We start from the raw sequence: 20,235 nt of genomic DNA on the forward strand, positions 1-20,235 counted from the left end.
ATTGTTCTTTCTTTGTGATTGTTTATGTTTAAGTTGTTTGTTGCTGGTTTTTAGTTTGTTTTTTGTCTTTTTGGAAGCTGACACAGTCTCTATGGAGATGGGTTTTTGGGGGGGTAGCAGGAGGAGAGAAGCTGCAGAGAGGCGTGTAAGACTGCAACTCTGCTTCCTGGTCCCAACTCTGGATAGTCATATTTTGGGGGGTTTAATAAATTTGTCCATATTTCTAGAAATGAGAGCTGCTCCATCCAAAGTGGGATGGATGCCGTCTCTCCTAACAAGACCAGGTTTCCTCCAGAAGGTTTGCCAATTATCTATGAAGCCCACATCGTTTCTGGGACACCACTCAGACAGCCAGCAATTTAAGGAGAACATGCGGCTAAACATGTCACTCCTGGTCTGATTGGGGAGGGGACCAGAGAAAACTACAGAGTCCGACATTGTTTTGGCAAAGTTGCACACCGATTCAATATTGATTTTAGTGACCTCCGATTGGCGTAACCGGGTGTCATTACTGCCGACGTGAATTATGATTTTACTGAATTTACGTTTACCCTTAGCCAGCAGTTTTAAATTTCCTTCAATGTCGCCTGCTCTGGCCCCTGGAAGACAATTGACTATGGTTGCCGGTGTCTCTAGCTTCACATGTCTGAGAACAGAATCGCCAATTACCAGAGTTTGACCCCCGGCGGGTGTGTCGCCGAGTGGGGAAAAACGGTTAGACACATGAACGGGTTGGTGGTGTACCTGGGGCTTCTGTTTAGGACTATGCTTCCTCCTCACCGTCACCCAGCCTCCCTCTTTCCCCAGCTGCTTGGGGTCTGCCGGGGAACAGCTAGCGGGGCCTACGCTATTTTCGGCTGCACCAGCTACAGGGGCCTGGCTAGCTGCGGGTGAATGAAGGGTGCGAAGCCGAGTCTCCAATTCAGTAATCCTGGCCTCCAGCGCTGCAAATATGCTACATTTGTTACAGATATCATTACTGCTAAAGGAGGCCGAGGAGTAACTAAACATCTGACACAATGAGCAAGAAAGTGCAGGAGGGACAGGTGAAGTAGCCATGGTGCTAATGAGTCGGCTACGAGCTAAGCTAGGCTAGCGAGACAGTACAGAGACAGTGAGTGAATACTTTGGCTATAAATTAGGTAGTGAGTACACAGAAAGTGTGCTTCGGAGGAAGCACGTGAAGATTATACTATGAAAGAAGAATGTATTTAAAAGTTGTTAATTAAATCGCTAAGCAAATAAGCTACTCAGAAACACCACTGTGTTTGAGCAGGAACAGGAAGTGATACTCTACCACAGAGCGAGCGAACACCAAGTGACAGCGCCACCAAGAGTGGAAACCTGAGCCTAAGTCAACATCTTTGATGTTGACTTAGGTAATACTGAACTTGAGGCCCTCCTTCGCCCTATGCGTACAGTTAATGCTGAAACACCTCACCACAGCAGCTGTGTGGGTCGTCTCTGTAGCAGCCAGATCAGCTTCTGATACATGAACATCATCACAGCTCCTAACTTCACCTTTATTAGCTTTGAAAGTCATGTCTTTCTTTTCTCTCTGTTTCCACACAAGCTCAAAGTCTCTGCAGCCTGTTTTTATCTGCTATCATCAGATCTTCATCATCCTCATTCACATCCCTCACACACTCTACAGCAGGGGTCCCCAATCCCAGTCCACGAGGGCTGGTGTCCCTGCATGTGTCCTTGATCCATCACGGCTGATTTAAATGGATAAATTACCTTCTCAACATGTCTTGAAGTTCTTCAGAGGCCTGGTAATGACCTAATCATGTGATTCAGGTGTGTTGACCCAGGGTGAGATCTAAAACCTGCAGGGACACCGGCCCTCGTGGACTGGGATTGGGGACCCCTGGTCTACAGCCTCATCAGTGCTGACTTCATCTTCACTGACTGATGGAGCACGACATGAACCTGTGGAGGCTGAAACACTGTCCTGTCAAACATCTCCCCGTCACCACTCCACTTCTGTCAGCCTTTAAATGAACCCTGCTCAAGTCTGTCACTTGTATTTGGAGCCAAAAGGAAAAACTGTTGTTCAGTCGTTTGGAAAGACACAACTTTTCTGAAAGCACTCAAACTTCTTCACATTTGTCTCCAGACACATCCTGAACATTTAGGAACTAAAGAAAGTTTCAAACATCAAAGACCTGAAATATAGAAAAACAACAACAGCTGCAGTCAGTGAACTCACCTCAGAGCCTCCAGTCGACAGTTTGGACTCTCCAGTCCAGCACACAGAAGCTTCATCCATGAATCCTGCAGCTTGTTTCCACTCATGTCCAGCTCTGTCAGATGGGAGGGGTTGGACTTCAGAGCTGAGGCCACAACTTCACAGTGAGCCTCTGAGAGTCCACACTGAGTCAGTCTGTGATGATAGAAAATATAAAATGTGTTATTATAAAAGCAGAAAATCTGCATTATAAACACAGACTGAATGTACATGAAGACAAAACAGAGTGAGGTCATAATCTGATGAACATCTGCTCTTCACATCTGTGCTTCAGCTCCTCTTACTGTGTTTGACATGACACAGTGATTGAGTCTCTCTCAGACCTGCAGACTTTGAATGAGAATCTTTGTTTGGCTTTAATCTGCAGATGAAGGAGGAAGATGGTGTCACATTTAGGCTTCCATAATGTCCACAGTCTGTCACTGAGATCTGATCCAGAGTCAGAGTGAAGACACACATTTGGACTGTTTCCTGTTTTGAACATTTGAATGAGTTGAGCTCAGTGAAGAGTTCCAGCTGGAAAGATGATCTCTGTTTGCTACCTGCTGTCAGGTACGACTGTTCACGTCCACACGCAGGAAAAACCTGCTGACTGTTACCAAACGGAGCAGAAATCTCATCACTGGACAATAATGATGGACTCAGAGCTGCTGATATCAGAGCTGATTTCACTTATATGTTGTTATAACCTGACATGGATCAGTTCGTCTTTGATTGTTTGTAAAGGTCACTGTTTCCATTGGACCTGAGTGACGTACAAAGACAGAGAGGGAGAGAGAGGAGAGAGAGGATGGAGACAGCAAAGAGAGAGCAACACAAACAGGTGACCAAGGTCAGCAACCAATCAGAGAGCTTCTGTTTGACCCAGTCACTGATGATGACTGCACATAACCAAGCAGTGTGTTACTCTGATATCAAACATGGATCCTGCTCTTATAATAATGATGATCAGATGATGTTATTGTGTTATTTTGTAGCTGAATACGATGTTTGTGTGATTATCAGAGAAAGAAGCAGTGAGGAGGATGGAGAGAGAGAGAGGACAGAGGCTGAAGTTAGAAACACTAAAAGGATTTTTCATGGATTTCATGGATGGTTTGATTTCCAGCAGGACACTTAAACATGTCAGTGGACGTCCTAAAGAACATGTTCACTGATATGAAACGTGTCATTGAACAGGATCAATATCAGTGGAAACAGGGACGACATTTCAGCAGCAACAACTAAACACTGAACAATGAGCTCTGTGATTAATGAGGACATGAAGTCAGACATTAGGAGCAGCAGCAGGAATGAGAGTGAATCCATGAGCTGCTGTCACATCAGCGTTAGCTCACACATCTGACACATGTTCAGATGTCTGCAGAGTCTTCTCACTCAGTTTGTCCCACTGTGGGCAGAGCACAGCTGGTTCACCTCTGAGCCCCACTCTGAACCACAGCACTGTCACTCATCAGGACATCACACTGAACCAGAGTCTTCCTCAGCACCTTCATCCTCACTCCCCATGTTTGTGCCACTAAACTCTGTGTCTGTAGTTCTGTCTGTTCTGTCTGTAACATCAGAGTTCACTACAAAGAAGCTCTCCACAGATTCTTATTTCTGTCTCTCTAACAGCAGCGTCTGAATGACCAACAGCAGCAGATTAAAATACTGCCCCCTAATGACACCACACAGGTACTACATGTAGATGTGAGTCTACAACACACAGCGTACGACTACCAAAGCAGCATCATGCTGAGTGCACACACACATTTCTGATCAACACAAAATATTATTTTATCTGAGAAACTACTGAGAGTCGTTTAGTGCTGTGTGTATCTGAAGAACTAAACTACTGATCAACACTGATCAATGATGTTAATGATCACATCTGGACTCACCGAGCCTTTCTGCAGTTCCTCACAGCTGGAATCAGTCTCAGTCGTCCTCCTGTTGATGTGTTGTACTTCTGCAGGTCCAACTCATCCAGAACCTCCTCTGACATCTGCAGCATGAAGGCCAGAGCTGAGCAGTGGATCTCAGAGAGTTTCTCTGATCTGTTCTCTGACTTCAGGAACTCTTGGATCTCCTGAAATAATGAGAGGTGGTTCATCTCCATCAGACAGTGGAAGATGTTGATGCTTCTGTCAGGAGAGATTTTATCATCATCATCATAAACATCATCTTCACTGTTCATCTCCTTCAGGTTGTTGATGACTCTCTGGATGGTTCCTGGACTGATCTCTGTCTGACCCAGCAGACCTGCTAAGAGTCTCTGGTTGGACTCCAGACAGAGGCCATGAAGGAAGCGAACAAACAGGTCCAGGTGGCCGTTTTTACTCTGGAGGGATTTCTCCATGACTCTCATAAGCAAATCATCAGAAAATGAAATGTAATAGTAAGGATCATCTGGATTATTTTCCAGGAAGTCCTTCAGCACCTCTGTCTTCCTGCTGGTGAGACAGTGGAACATGTAGACTGCAGCCAGAAACTCCTGGATGCTCAGATGAACAAAGCAGTAGACTGGTTTCTGGAAGATCACACACTCTCTTTTGAAGATCTCTGTACAAACTCCTGAGTACACCGAGGCCTCTGTCACATCCAGACCACACTGCTCCAGGTCTTCTTGGTAGAACATGATGTTTCCTTTCTCCAGATGTTCAAACGCCAGCCTCCCCAGCTTCAGAAGAACTTCCCTGTCAGCCTCCGTCAGCTCCTGTGGACTCGTCTCATGTCCCTCATGGTACTTGTTCTTCTTCCTCTTTGTCTGAACCAGCAGGAAGTGTGAGTACATGTCAGTCAGGGTCTTGGGCAGCTCTCCTCTCTGCTCTGTAGTCAACATGTGCTCCAGAACTGTAGCAGTGATCCAGCAGAAGACTGGGATGCTACACATGATGTGGAGGCTCCTGGATGTCTTCATGTGGGAGATGATTCTGGACAGCTCTTCATCACTGAATCTCCTCCTGAAGTACTCCTCCTTCTGGGCGTCAGTGAAGCCTCGTACTTCTGTTAGCCTGTCAACACATGTAGGAGGGATCTGATTGGCTGCTGCGGGTCGGGAAGTTATCCAGACGAGAGCCGAGGGAAGCAGATTCCCCTGGATGAGGTTTGTCAGCAGCTGGCTGACTGATGACTTCTGTGTGACATCAGACAGCAGCTTCCTGTTGGTGAAATCCAATGAAAGTCTGCTTTCATCCAGGCCGTCAAAGATGAACAAAAGCTGAGAGACAGCCAGCTTCTCTGCTGTGACCTTCTGTAATGTTGGATGGAAAACATGGAGCAGCTCCAGAAGACTGTACTGCTCATCTCTGATCAGGTTCAGCTCCCTGAATGAAAGCAGAACCACCACACTGACATGTTGGTTCTCCAAGCCCTCTGCCCAGTCCAGAGTGAACTTCTGCACTGAGAAGGTTTTTCCAACACCAGCCACGCCGTTGGTCAGAACCACTCTGATGGGTCTCTGTTGGTCAGGTAAGGCTTTAAAGATGTCCTGGCACCTGATTGGAGCGTCATGGAGGGCGTCCATCTTGGAAGCTGTCTCCAGCTGCCTCACCTCATGTTGGGTATGAACCTCTTCACTCTGTCCCTCTGTGATGTAGAGCTCAGTGTAGATGGTGTTGAGGAGGGTTCTACTTCCTGTTTCATCACTTCCTTCAGTCACACGTTCACATCTCGTCCTCAGACTGATCTTATGTTCATCTAAAACCTCCTGCAGACCAACATCTGCTGACAGAAAGAAAAACAGAAAGAAAACTCTTCAATGTCTGAACAACAACAAGAAGTCCAGTTTCAGAAATGAGTCCATCAGCAGACAGATGTTCAGTCTTACTTTGTACACAGCTGCTCTGACTGGCTGTCTGCAGTCCAGCTCTGGATCTTTCTCCACACTGGGGACAGGACCAGTCTCCTGATGAAGCAGACTGGTCCCAGTATGAGCAGATGCAGTGTCTGCAGAACCAGAAACATATCCAAGGTGAGCAGGTTCCCCTCCAGCATAAACTCTAAGCAGCTAAAACATGTATGAATGTAAACAGTGTCCCAGCTGTCAGCCACATTACAGATGTGGTTTCTGACAGCTGCCCCAGCTGCAGGATCAAACACACACAGGTCCAAACATCTTTGTCTTTGCTGCTTTGTTCTGATTGAACACAACATGTAGTTCTTGTCCCAGCTGAGCATTAGTTATGTAGCCTTTAGGAGCCGGCACAGGGAGAGGAGAAGTTATTACCATCAACCCACTGCTGACTCAGTGGGTCATGCAGTGGGCCAACCATGTGTCCACTTTTATGTTAATCATTTAATTCATTAGTATATTTGTTATTTTCAGTGACTATGACGACTCCAAATTATTTTGGAAACATGACTAATTTCTGTAATCTATTACTTTGTGACAGGGACTGCACAGAAGGACAGAAACATGGAGCAACATCACAGGTGGAACTATTGATGTCAGGTCAGGTGCTCCCCAGTTGCTTTGGGGACTTTTGCCCACTGCTGAGATGGAAGACAAACCGAGTGCACGGTGTCTTCATCGCTCCTGAACTTGACCAGCATTTGATTTCATCTTTGTTATTGTGGCAACATTGCTGGGGCCCGTAACATAATATCAAAGCACACAAGGAAGGAGGAGAGGTAGGAAAGATTAAGGAAAGGATGCAATCAAAGGGAACACTAACAAATCAGCTTCTGTACCATCTCTGGGTTCTCCTGGGGACCAGTCAGACCCTTTTTATAGATTTATTTATTATTCACGTGTGTGATTCTTCTATTTTCATTATCTTTGTCACATCTGTATTTTCAGACTTCCTCTCACTGCCTATATAAACATGGACCCTCCCACGACCCCCCTCCTAACAACACAAACCAAAGGAATAAATGACTTTCATAGAGCGTTATATAACTGTGTGTATGTTTATCTTTATTCATGCAGACCTGCTCTGATTATTCTCTTCATTCTCCAATGGACAAAAAGGTCTGTGCCAGACTTTGTAAAGCTGGAGAAATATTCACACATTAATTCCATAATGCAAAACTCATTAAACATGACTCTGACACCAGTCCCAGTAAAGGGGACGATGCACAAGCTCATGTTGACCAGGACAAGTTTTCCTCTGGGTTTAACTAATCAGACTTTTCTCTAAATATTTCACAGCATCTCCTAAGTTCAGTCTCAGGAGTGAAGCTTCACCACAATCATGCTCACAGCTCCGGTGTCTGCTGATCAAACTACAACACTTATATTAGAACTACACTTCTAAATGTTGTCAAAGGAGCTTGCAAAGAAAAGCGTCTGGACTTCTTTAAGTTGCTTGAAGACGTTTCACCTCTCATCCGAGAAGCTTCTTCAGTTCTAAGGTCAAATGGTGGAGAGTCCCAGATATAAACCTAGTGGGAGTTTCCCCCCACAGAGGGACAAAAGGACCCCCTGATGATCCTCTAATCGCCTGAGCCAAGGTGTAAACTGGGCGTGGGTCCCAATCAGCCAGAGTTTCGGGTGTGTTCATTGTGAAACCTGGCGCCACCTTATCATGTGAATTCCTGAGGTCAGATGGCCCAGGATGTGAGTGGGCGTTAAGGCGTCTGGGAAGGGATCTCAAAACTGGAATATAATATATAAAAAATAAAATAAAAATATAAAGTTCTCGTCAAACAGTGTCTGACCTCACAAATGGGCTTCAGGAAGAACGAGGGCCTGCATCCTTCGGCGGACGCATTTGTAGACCGATTACGTCACAGCGGTTTGACAAAGGCTGTACAAATTTGAAGACTCCTCCAAGTGTGGCCGACAAACGCGTCCTTCTTTTCCCCAGATTTGAATGATGGGACGGGTGTAAAACCTTTGTGGCCCAACCTGTCCCAGAATTCATAGCGCGGCCCAGCTCAGTTTCCAACAATGGCGGCAGCTAGTTAGTTTTAATGTTACTCTTATTATTCTTTCTGGGTCACAAAATAAACGTTTAACATATTTTCAGGCGAGAATGTAGCTGTGTAAACCTCAAATATCTGCTCAGTTTATCAGGACACCGCATATTTTCAAAAGCGCTCCGACGTTTTCGGAGACGTCTGTTACCCACTAGCTCGATAGCTAGCCGGGGGCAGGGCTCACTAGAGCCGTGAGAACACCGGACTCCCGGCAAATCGCTTTCAAACCCACCGCCGTCTTTCCTACTCAGGTTAAACATGATATATGAGTCACTTAGATAACTTAAAATGTTATTGTTTGGCTTTTTTCAGTATTTTATTTGTTCCTGAGTAAATCGGTTTGGCTGAGATTAAAGTTTTTACACAGCTGAATAAACAGACAGACAGCTGATTATCAGAAGCATGAGATGCTCGAGAATTTACTCCGGTGTCCTGTTATATTTTAGATAGCAAGGAGTTTATTAAACTTCACCGAAACAATCTGCAAATGTCATTAAAATTTAATAAACTATCATCTTGTCTTTATTTTTAGTTAGCACCTTAAACACTTAAAGCTGTAATGATGTGACCTGGTTTTCCTGAGACAGGAGGAACTGATGATGGCCTCCAGGGGTGGCAGAGGGAAGCCAGTGATGATTTGGGGGTGTTAATGACCCTGTCTGCAGCCTTCCTGTTCTCAGTCGTGGCCCCTGAGTACAAACAGCAGGCAGGAGGAGAGCACGCTCTCCAATGAGGAGGGTAGAAGGCCAGCAGCAGCTTCTGGTCCAGGTTATTCTTCCTCAGGACACAAAGGACGTGCAGCTGCTGGGCCTTTTACACCAGGGTGATGGTGTCATGAGAGGGCAGTGGAGCTGTCTGTGCCTCCTGCAGTCCATTATGACTTCTTTGGGTGATGTTCAGCTTCAGGTTATTCTCTGAGCATCGACGCGTTCTCTGCTAGGGCTGTTCGATACAACCATCTATGACGATATGTGGACGTCTATCGTTTCATATTATACGCTATTGTTTGTTTCGTGGTGTCACAAAATAAACTGTTTCTTTTTTCATCGTTTTGATGGTCACAAGTTCTCGCTTCCTCTCATATTTGAAATAACCACTACAGGCAGGCAGGCGTAGTCATTAGCAACAACAATGGTAAATCCATCCGTTTGTTTATTTTCTACATAAACCTTTCACAATAAAGCTCAAGATTAGGGATGGGTACCGGTTCTGACATAAACAGTAGTAACCAGACCGAAAAGCAGCGCACATTTCGGTGCTTATTTTTCCTGAGCTGTGATACACTTCTAGCCAATCATTTTACGTTTCCGAGGATAGTAGGCGGGGCCAGGTACGTACGTTCTGTTAGAGCAGAGCTACAGATTAAAAATGCCCAAAGCGAAGCGGTCAAAGTCTGGCTGTACTTCACAGCAAAAGATGCAAACTCAGCAGCAACAAGTGCTTTAAGCTGATACTGTGATACTGTCAAAGGAGGTAACACCAAGAATCTGATGAAACACCTGGCGACGCATAGCGTTTTTTTTAAAAGCCCAGAAATGCGCCGTATTTGATAGCTTGCTGCGAGACCTCACACCGAGCACATCTACTGTGCGTGGGTTGCCTGTTATGCAACATCCCCCAAAAACCCGAAGAGGAGAGTCCTGGCCCCTAGCCCTGCCAGTGTAGCAGAAATGATGAGGATGATGATGCAGCAGCAGCCGTTCTTCTCTGCGTGAGTAGCTTAATATTGTTCGTGTGTAATTTACGTTGAGTAGGCTAACCACGTTATTACATTAATGCATGTAAGGTGAACTAGCAAACATCATCATAGCTACATGCGGCTGTCTTCTTGTTTGATGGCAGATGCTCCCTTCACCCTGGCCAAAAAGGCTAAAATGACCAAAGAAAAAGTGGAAAACAGCTAAACATGAGAGGTTTTTGGACAAAGTTTGTGTTTTTTCCATTGTTTAAGCACTGCTTCCAGCCAAGAGTGATACCATATATGCCCCATAGCTGCAGAAAAGGCTAACATTGTTATCTTTTTACAAAAAACAGCTGAACATGAGAGGTTTTTGGACCAATTTTGTGTTCTCCATTCGTTAAGCACCGGTTTGAGCACCGGCACCGTTTCAAAAGCACCGGTTTGGCACCGGTATCGGATAAAACCTAAACGATACCCATCCCTACTCAAGATCCTGTTGAGACTTTTCAAAATAAACTGACAAATGACAAACAGAAGGACCAGTCCAAATAAATCAAGGACCTTACTCCTAAACGAGGGGCTAGCTCTGTAGCACGGACGTGGTTTGGTTAGGAAAAGTCTGACATGGACCAGAAAACTGTACGATGCAAATTATGGAACAAACCACAGACTCAAAGACAACAAACCTCGGCTACCACCTACACAAGAATCAGAGTGATCACAGAGGCAGAGTGTGGAGAGAATTTACGGATGAGGAGCAAAGAACAAACCTCAGATTCAAAGCTTAGAAAGGCTTTTCCCCGCACCACGCCGTGTGATAAATACAAAGAAAACGTTCCTCATGTGTAAAAATGTATCGTTTCATGCATCAGCCAAAACACTCGACTCCAGCTACACAACACCCAGCTGGAAACACTTCACACAAGTCGATTTGCCTGAGATTCACAGAATTTACAGAAAATGTTTGTGATGTCCAGGGCTCGCAAAACCGCCTGCCCGACGTCCCGGGGCTAGCGATTTCTCGAGTTGGGCCACCAAAATCCATCTCAGCCCTGCCCGTCGGGTATCGAATGCCAGGACTGCCATAATGAATTAATTAAATACACCATTAAATAATTAAATGTGGCAATAATTAATTAAAATTGGAATTAATTAATTAAATAAATAGTTATGGCACATGTAATTAATTAATTATTGACACATTTAATTAATTATTGACACATTTAATTAATTATTGACACATTTAATTAATTATTTAATGATATATTTATTTATTTCATTTTGGCAGTCCTGACGCCTGGCTCTCATCATGAAATAATTTTATCTGTCAGCCTCACCCATCAAACTCAGGGGGCGGGGTTAACGCTGCCCATGCAGCTTCTCTAACATTTGATTTGACTTACTTTGCACAGCAAACAAACAGGGCGATCCTAGATAATCGATTGCTTGTGTAGACTTGGGGCAGCCAGTTATCCCAGAATGCAGATCAAATCACAGGCAGCAATGGTGGTGGTGTAGTTTTAAAATACCCCGTTTTTCTGTCACCAGCTACACTTTTAACAGTGTTTTAGCCGCGAATGTCGCGACGTATGTCTGGTCAGGTTGTCAACATAGAACATGTTTGCAAAAGTGCTCAGATGTTTTCAGAGATTTCACTAGCTCTGCTAACAGTTAGCATGCAGAGTGCACCGAGGGGGTTACGTTAACCGGTTTGTTTACATATTCCACTCTCCGTGTTCCACATGTTGCATTCGCAGATTCTCATTTTCACCGAACGATCGTCTCTTTCCGCCTGGTCTTGTGTCTCTGTGCTTCTGTAACATAAAGAACGAGCTGACATTTTTCTCACGAAACCAGCGATCAGCTCAACAGACCCTCAGTTTACCTGCATGCATCCTCCTCCTCATCTGTCAGCTGTTTAACACCTGCTGCTAATTCAAGAAACACGCCTAGTTACCTGGTGATAGTCACAGTTTAACTGGGCAGCCGGTGCTCGATATAACGCAATGTCAGCGCATTTTTCTGCACAAGATAAGTAAATATAGTGTTTTCCCCGAGCGCAGAGCTGCTGGAGCTTGTTTCCTTACAGAGCACTTTATAGGCGAACCAGCTTCATCAGCGGCTGATGTCCAATCACCGGCACACAGCTTTCAAACCTCAGCTGAGTTTTAGCTCTCAGTGGTTAAACGCTGGACTTCATTCACTCAGGTTCTGTCTGTCGGGTCACGTTTACTTCGCTGTTTTATTTACAACTTTCATTCCACTTTGAGCTGCGACAAACTGACGGTTCATCTCTGCTACAGTGTTGTTAGACTGCTATGTGTTTGTGTTTTTTATGCTGTAGATTTTCACGTCTCTGGAATAGTTGGCAGTTAGATAGTCAGCTGGGAAACTTTGTGTTAACTCATGGAGCTGAGGATATCGTGGATATGCTGACCTCGCTGCGTGGTGTACAGAGCGAGGTCAGCATGATTAATATTCACAATAAAAATATTAGCCGAACATCATGAAGTCTGTATGTGTTTCATAGTGTCGAACAACCTTTGTACAGTTAAAGCCAGCAGTTACTACATGACGGAAACACCAACGTTATCTCTTTTATGTGTTTATACACAGGTCACGCTGATTACTGAACAAAAACCCAAAGATCAGATGTTAAACAGGTTTATTTGCTCTCTCTCCTCCTTAAACATGTTTTTAATGTTAGTTATAATTCAGACTGAAACACGTAGGACACATAAGAACATCAGGAAATAAAACACCGATAAATATAACCTCAGTAAAAGAAGTCAGCGGGGGTTACTACAGCTGTGTACCGGGGCCTGCGCTTTGTCGGTGGGATTGCTTGCGAGGCGAGCGGGTCTATCCCACGCTTTGCCGTGAGACTGGGCAGACATCTCCGAAATCATCGAAGCACTTTTGCAAAGAGGCTGTATCTTGACAAACCGACCAGACACATGAAGATTAAACCACTACATTCTCTGCTAAAAAAATATTAAAACGGTATTTGGTGACACACAAACAGGGTTTTTCAAAGCTCAGTTCTGTTAGCTTCCACATGCCGGTTGTTGTGTGCTAGAAACAATGGCCACCAGGCCAAAGCAATGGTTTTGACTCGATCAGCGTTAACCCCGCCCCCTGAGTTTGATGGGTGAGGCTGACAGATAAAATTATTTCATGATGAGAGCCAGGCGTCAGGACTGCCAAAATGAAATAAATAAATATATCATTAAATAATTAATTAAATGTGTCAATAATTAATTACATGTGTCATAACTATTTATTTAATTAATTAATTCCAATTTTAATTAATTATTGCCACATTAAATTAATTATTTAATGGTGTCACTATCAAAGGACCCTGGATCTATATCGGACAACCATCCATCTAAAAGCAGCGAAGTAAGGTCTGAAAATCTGTTGAAAAGTAAAAGACCACAGGGAAAGCTAAAGGCTAGGCCTGAAACTCTGATTGTGGGTGACTCTGCTGTAAAGGATGTACAAAGGATGTGCAGTAAGAACACTAAAGTCCTCTGCTTTCCTAAGGATATGGTCAACAACCTGAAGGAGAGAATTCTTCAAATTGCAGATGAACATCCAACTGTGACAAACATTGTTCTGCATACAGGGTCAAACGATGTGTCCAAACAACAGTCGGAGGTTCTGAAACGGGACTTTACTGGATTATTAAACACTGTAAACTCTCTGAATGCAGCTGTATTCATCAGTGGACCTGTACCGCCGGTCAGAGGAGGAGACGAGAGATTCAGCAGGTTGTTTACACTGAATAAATGGCTCATATCAGCATGTGCTGACCACTCAGTGCATTTTATCGACAACTTTAATATTTTTTGGGAACGCAGGCATCTGTTCAAAGCAAATGGATTTAATTTTAACAAGTCAGGGGTGAAACTGTTCACCTCCAACTTGTTTTATTCCATACGTCATCCATCTGTGCTTGGTGCCAAGGCTGAGATAAACGAGGAGTTATCTCATAAAGAGGAACAAACAGTACTCCAAGAACAGACAAAGCCCAGCAGAAACCTTGAGGAGGAGCTCCATTTGCCCCCACCCGGGAAGAGCCTCAGAAAGGAGAGACATCTAAGGCATCTGAGGAAGAGCCTCAGAAAGGAGAGGCATCTAAGGCAAGAAGAGGGGTCCCTATTTGCCTCCAACTCTCTCAACAAAACCAACGACCAGGACAAGGGACCACGACCCTCCCCAGTCCCCCAAACCCCTGACAGGCCATCACCCTCCTCCCCCTCCCTTTCTCCCTCCTCCCCACACCTGAAATTCACTGAGGAGATGATGGAGCGGGTCAATGCTGGGCTCAGATCTACCCCCCGTCCCAATCCCTTTTTGTCCCCCATAAACCCCCCACCAGAGCGGCCAAAGGTTCGCCACCGAGCCCCACCCTCAACAGAGCAATCGAAGTCACATTGCCCAGCCTCGCCCCCCTTAGTTCCTCTTCATGCCCTGTCTCCGCAGTCTGATGTGTGATGTGTGAAGGGTCCGGGCTGCGAGGATTATGGCAGTGGTGACTTTTCCCAGGAGAAGCTGGGACCCTGTTTACTAGAAGGTTTTAAAATTTCTGTACTTTTAGGTGACAGGAGACATGTGGCCTGGTCAAAACACAGAGAGCTGCACTCTAAAAGATCTTTAAACATAGTAAACATACCTTGTGTGCCACAGACTGCTCCCAAACACGAGGGGACAAGTAATACCTCTAAAACACTTAAGTTGGCTTTATTAAACGTTAGATCTCTAGCTGGGAAAACATTTTTAATTAATGATTTAATCACTGAGCACAGCCTTGATTTTATGTTTTTAACTGAAACTTGGTTGGACCAAAGTAACAGTGGAGCTGTTCTCATCGAGACGACCCCTCCTACAGTTTTATCAGTGAGGTCAGGGTGAGCAGGAGAGGAGGAGGGGTTGCTGTCTTATTTAATGAATCATTTCAATGTAAGCAGCTATCTCCTGGAAGTTTTCAGTCTTTTGAATATGTGGCTTTACAGCTGAAGGCCCCATCCAAAGTTGTGTTTCTTAATGTTTACAGGCCTCCCAAATACTGCACAGACTTTTTTAATGACCTCAGTGAACTGCTGTCTGTGATCTGTGTTGATTTTGACTGTGTAATTATTGTTGGGGATTTTAACATCCATGTGGACAACCCTCAGGACAAAGGGACTAAAGACCTGAGTAACACTCTGGGCAACTTTGGGCTGACTCAGCATGTAACAGAGGCCACACATAATAGAGGACACACTCTTGACCTACTGATCTCCAAAGGCCTGAGCATTTCAAAGGTTACTGTGTCTGATGTGGGCCTGTCTGATCATTACTGTGTTTTCTTTGAAAGTAAAATCTCAGCCCACACAAATATATCAACAGCAGTGATCACAAAACGGTGTATAACTGAACACAGTAGTGCAATTTTTAACCAGGTCTTCCCATTAACACCTGACCTGTCCAGAGGGTCAGTCAATGAGCTCGTCAATAGCTTCAATGCTAACATGTTAAATGTAATGGACACTATTGCTCCCATTAAGGTGAAGGTTATCTCTGGAAGGAAAAAGTCTCCATGGAGAAACTCCACACTGGTGAAAAATGAAAAAAGAGAGTGTAGGAAAGCTGAGCGCAGATGGAGAAAAACAAACCTCCAGGTTCATTATGACATTTATAAAGAGAAACTTCACAATTATAATTTACAACTGAGGAGTGCAAGGAGGTCCTACTTCTCTGACATCATCACTAAAAACAGCCATAATGCTCGGGTCTTATTTTCTACAGTTGACAGGCTAACAAACCCTCCTGTGTCAGTGGCAGCTGAACTTCATTCGACCATGGCCTGCAATGACTTTGCCAAATTCTTCACAGACAAAATCCAAAAGATTAGACAAGCAGTTGGTACATCAACAGCAGATCCAGGATATGTACTGTGTCCACCAAAAAACTGTTTAAACACCATCAAACAGTTTGACCCTATTAACAGCAAAGACCTGGAGGACATCTTAGGTCAACTGAACTCCTCCTCCTGCTGTTTAGATGTCCTGCCAACAAGTTTTTTCAAAAAGGTCTCAAAGACTTTAGAGTCAGACCTGTTACAGATCGTCAACTTTTCTTTATTATCAGGTGTGTTTCCAGAACCACTAAAAACTGCTGTAATCAAACCTATACTGAAAAAGGACAATCTTGACAAGACACAAATGAACAACTACAGGCCGATCTCAAATCTCCCGTTTTTAAGTAAGATCATTGAAAAAGCAGTTTCTCAACAGCTCAGTTACTTCTTAAAACGATTACAGGTCACCAGAGAACTTCAATCTATGCATCTAAAAACCACAAACCAGGCGAGAAATTTGGGTGTAGTGATGGATGCAGACCTAAACTTAGAAAAACACATTAAGACAATAACAAAGTCAGCTTACTATCACCTCAAGAATATTTCAAGGATAAAAGATCTGATGTCTCAACAGGACCTGGAAAAACTAGTCCATGCATTCATCTTTAGTAGGCTTGATTACTGTAACAGCATCTTTACAGGTCTACCTAAAAAATCAGTCAGACAACTACAGCTCATTCAGAACTCTGCTGCTCGAGTCCTCACTAAGACCAAAAAAGTGGACCACATCAGTCCAGCTCTGAGGTCTTTACACTGGCTGCCTGTCCGTCAGAGGATAGACTTTAAAGTTCTGATGCTGGCCTATAAAGCTCTGAATGGTTTAGGACCAAAATACATCAATGACCTCCTGACCCAGTATGAACCATCCAGATCCCTCAGGTCATCTGGATCCGGTCTTTTATCAGTTCCCAGAGTCAGAACCAGACACGGAGAAGCTGCATTCAGCTTTTATGCTCCTTATATCTGGAACAAACTCCCAGAAAGCCTCAGATCAGCTGAAACACTCAGTTTATTTAAATCCAGGTTGAAGACTCACCTGTTCTCAGCTGCATTTGAATAAAGCACCAAATCCACACTTTAAGCTTAAATTTCAAAACCTACATTTAACTACTGATTTTATCTACTGTTCTGATTTTATCTGTTTTGATTTTATATACTGTCGTCTGTTTGTTTGTTTGTTAATTAGTTAGTTAGTTAGTTTGCTTGTTTTAATCAATTTTAAATCATGCTTTTTATTTGTTCTTGTTTCTAATGTCTCTGTAAAGCACTTTGAATCACCTTGTTGTTGAATTGTGCTATACAAATAAACTTGCCTTGCCTTGCCTTGGTGTATTTAATTAATTCATTATAGCAGTCCTGGCACTCCATAATCGGGCTGTCATATTAAGGAAAGATATGTCAATGCTTTTGCATTCTTTCACAAATGTAGCTGAGTAATTACGTCATCGATGAGCCACTGTCAATATGTGACATATTGAAATCACGTTTGAATTTGCGCTTGTTTTTTGCTTTCACTTTGCAATCGCACGAACTGTGTGTAGAGAGCAGCAGCACTGATTGGTGAGTCACAGATTAATTGTGCACCAATTCCTCTGACATCGTCTTATCAATCGTTAGCTTACTATTCAAACGCGACAAGTGAAATCTCTCGCAGCAAGCTTAAACATGTGAGAGGCTGAGTGTGCAAAGAATCGCTGACCGTTATGTAAGTACGTGTGTAAAAGCAGCAGGATTTACGCTGGTATTTTAGTTCTGCAGAGCCAAACACGACAGGTCAGGGTGAAGAAGGGGCAGTTAGTTATGACAAATCAGGCAAACGATGACAGACTCTGTGGGTTCGTGGGAAAAGGGATTTCACAAACAGATTAAAAGTGTCAATAAAAGCAGTGTTAGCAGCTCTGTACTCTGGAGCTGAGGCTAAGCAGTCTGCTGAACACAGGCACCATCATTCAGAAGCAGCTCCGAGTCCCTCTGTGACCACTAAAGTGGAGGTGTGGAGCAAGAGGAGGAGGACAGGTGGAAGACACCAAAGTGACAGCAAAGAGTTCATGTTGCTAACAGCTCACCTCTCTGCAGCAGACACAGGCTGGCCTTTAAAATCAATGAAGCGCTCTTCAGACCAGCCACTCTTACAGGACACACAGCTGGGTCCAGGTTCAGCAGGTCTCCCACTGATCCTGTCACAGAAGAAAAATGTGTTTTTCCATTTGGAGCCACAGAAGCTGATGAAGACTCAAAATAACTTCATCATCCCAAAGAGAAACTTGTTTAAAGGCTGCGAATGAGCAGAAGGATCATCTGAACTAGTGTTAGCAGTGCAAGAACAGAGCGCCACCCAGAGGTAAACACAGTCATCTACACTGTGCAGGGCTATTTGTTTTTAAACAGATACCTGTACCTTACATTAAATGCATCTGTGTTGTTGATGGTCCCACTGTGAGCAGCAAGAGTTTTAAATGTTTTATAGAATAAAGGAATTCCTCATTCATTAGAGACCAGGAAACATCAAACAGTTCATTTAAATCAGACACCAAAGTGACAGCAAAGAGTTCCTGTTACTAACAGCTCACCTCTCTGCAGCAGACACAGGCCGGCCTTTAAAATTAACGATGTGACCATTCGACATGTCACTCTGTAAGGACACACAGCTGGGTGGAGGTCCAGGCTGGTTCCTGTGAATAATGATGGAGCAGTGATGTGAGTGCTGAGCTGTGACATGGAGAAGAGTCATGGACAGTTAGAGATGGTCATCTCACCTCTGAGCTTTGGTCTGGCTCTTTCTGGCTCTTTTAGAGGGAGGGGCTCCCTCCTCTCTGTCCTCACACTGATCCATGCTGCTCAGCTCACACACACTTTCTACCTGCAGAGGAAACACAAATCATTCATGTGCACATCAGCTGATGTCCATCATGTGTGCTGTCCAAACATCAGCTGCTTCTTTCCTGCTTCATCTCAGTGTCAGCTGGATGCAGTCAGACAGCAGTGTGAGGCAGAGGAAGCTGCCATCAGCTGCTCTGCTATCAGGCCACTAGATGGAGCCGTGATATGAGCAGAACTTTGTGCCATCAGAAACTGAACAGAATAGAATTCAACTTTATTGTCATTGCACACATCACAAGTACAAGGCAACAGTTTGCATCCATCCAGAAGTGCTTTAGCTAGAATACACGTACAGTGGGGCAAAAAAGTATTTAGTCAGCCACCGATTGTGCAAGTTCCCCCACCTAAAATGATGACAGAGGTCAGTAATTTGCACCAGAGGTACACTTCAACTGTGAGAGACAGAATGTGAAAAATAAATCCATGAATTCACATGGTAGGATTTGTAAAGAATTTATTGGTAAATCAGGGTGGAAAATAAGTATTTGGTCAATAACAAAAATACAACTCAATACTTTGTAACATAACCTTTGTTGGCAATAACAGAGGTCAAACGTTTACTATAGGTCTTTACCAGGTTTGCACACACAGTAGCTGGTATTTTGGCCCATTCCTCCATGCAGATCTTCTCGAGAGCAGTGATGTTTTGGGGCTGTCGCCGAGCAACACGGACTTTCAACTCCCGCCACAGATTTTCTATGGGGTTGAGGTCTGGAGACTGGCTAGGCCACTCCAGGACTTTCAAATGCTTCTTACGGAGCCACTCCTTTGTTGCCCGGGCGGTGTGTTTTGGATCATTGTCATGTTGGAAGACCCAGCCTCGTTTCATCTTCAAAGTTCTCACTGATGGAAGGAGGTTTTGGCTCAAAATCTCACGATACATGGCCCCATTCATTCTGTCCTTAACACGGATCAGTCGTCCTGTCCCCTTGGCAGAAAAACAGCCCCATAGCATGATGTTTCCACCCCCATGCTTCACAGTAGGTATGGTGTTCTTGGGATGCAACTCAGTATTCTTCTTCCTCCAAACACGACGAGTTGAGTTTATACCAAAAAGTTCTACTTTGGTTTCATCTGACCACATGACATTCTCCCAATCCTCTGCTGTATCATCCATGTGCTCTCTGGCAAACTTCAGACGGGCCTGGACATGCACTGGCTTCAGCAGCGGAACACGTCTGGCACTGCGGGATTTGATTCCCTGCCGTTGTAGTGTGTTACTGATGGTGACCTTTGTTACTTTGGTCCCAGCTCTCTGCAGGTCATTCACCAGGTCCCCCCGTGTGGTTCTGGGATCTTTGCTCACCGTTCTCATGATCATTTTGACCCCACGGGATGAGATCTTGCGTGGAGCCCCAGATCGAGGGAGATTATCAGTGGTCTTGTATGTCTTCCATTTTCTGATGATTGCTCCCACAGTTGATTTTTTCACACCAAGCTGCTTGCCTATTGTAGATTCACTCTTCCCAGTCTGGTGCAGGTCTACAATACTTTTCCTGGTGTCCTTCGAAAGCTCTTTGGTCTTGGCCATGGCGGAGTTTGGAGTCTGACTGTTTGAGGCTGTGGACAGGTGTCTTTTATACAGATGATGAGTTCAAACAGGTGCCATTCATA

The 20,235-nt window shown here is 44.3% G+C and overlaps 1 protein-coding gene across 2 annotated transcripts in view; it reads right to left on the bottom strand.

Annotated features, from left to right (window-relative positions):
• The window catches only part of LOC146634253 (NACHT, LRR and PYD domains-containing protein 3-like), a 675,133-nt gene that overhangs the window by 536,985 nt on the left and 117,913 nt on the right, over positions 1-20,235 (bottom strand). The window contains exons 2-7 of one of the 2 annotated variants that reach the window (XM_085375190.1): positions 18,498-18,601; positions 18,312-18,413; positions 17,808-17,918; positions 6,063-6,181; positions 4,135-5,959; positions 2,213-2,386 (exon numbers count right to left, since the gene is read on the bottom strand). In XM_085375190.1, the coding sequence (XP_085231316.1) occupies positions 2,213-2,386; positions 4,135-5,959; positions 6,063-6,181; positions 17,808-17,918; positions 18,312-18,413; positions 18,498-18,574 (2,408 nt within the window). In that variant the 5' untranslated portion in view covers positions 18,575-18,601. The remainder of the gene's footprint in view (positions 1-2,212; positions 2,387-4,134; positions 5,960-6,062; positions 6,182-17,807; positions 17,919-18,311; positions 18,414-18,497; positions 18,602-20,235) is intronic. The other variant, XM_085375181.1, reaches the window with a different exon arrangement.

The sequence above is a fragment of the Diplotaxodon limnothrissa genome, linkage group LG3 (genome assembly GCF_057381915.1).
Source record: "Diplotaxodon limnothrissa isolate DT_005_m linkage group LG3, D_limnothrissa_male_GT1.1, whole genome shotgun sequence".
Taxonomy (NCBI): Eukaryota; Metazoa; Chordata; class Actinopteri; order Cichliformes; family Cichlidae; genus Diplotaxodon; species Diplotaxodon limnothrissa.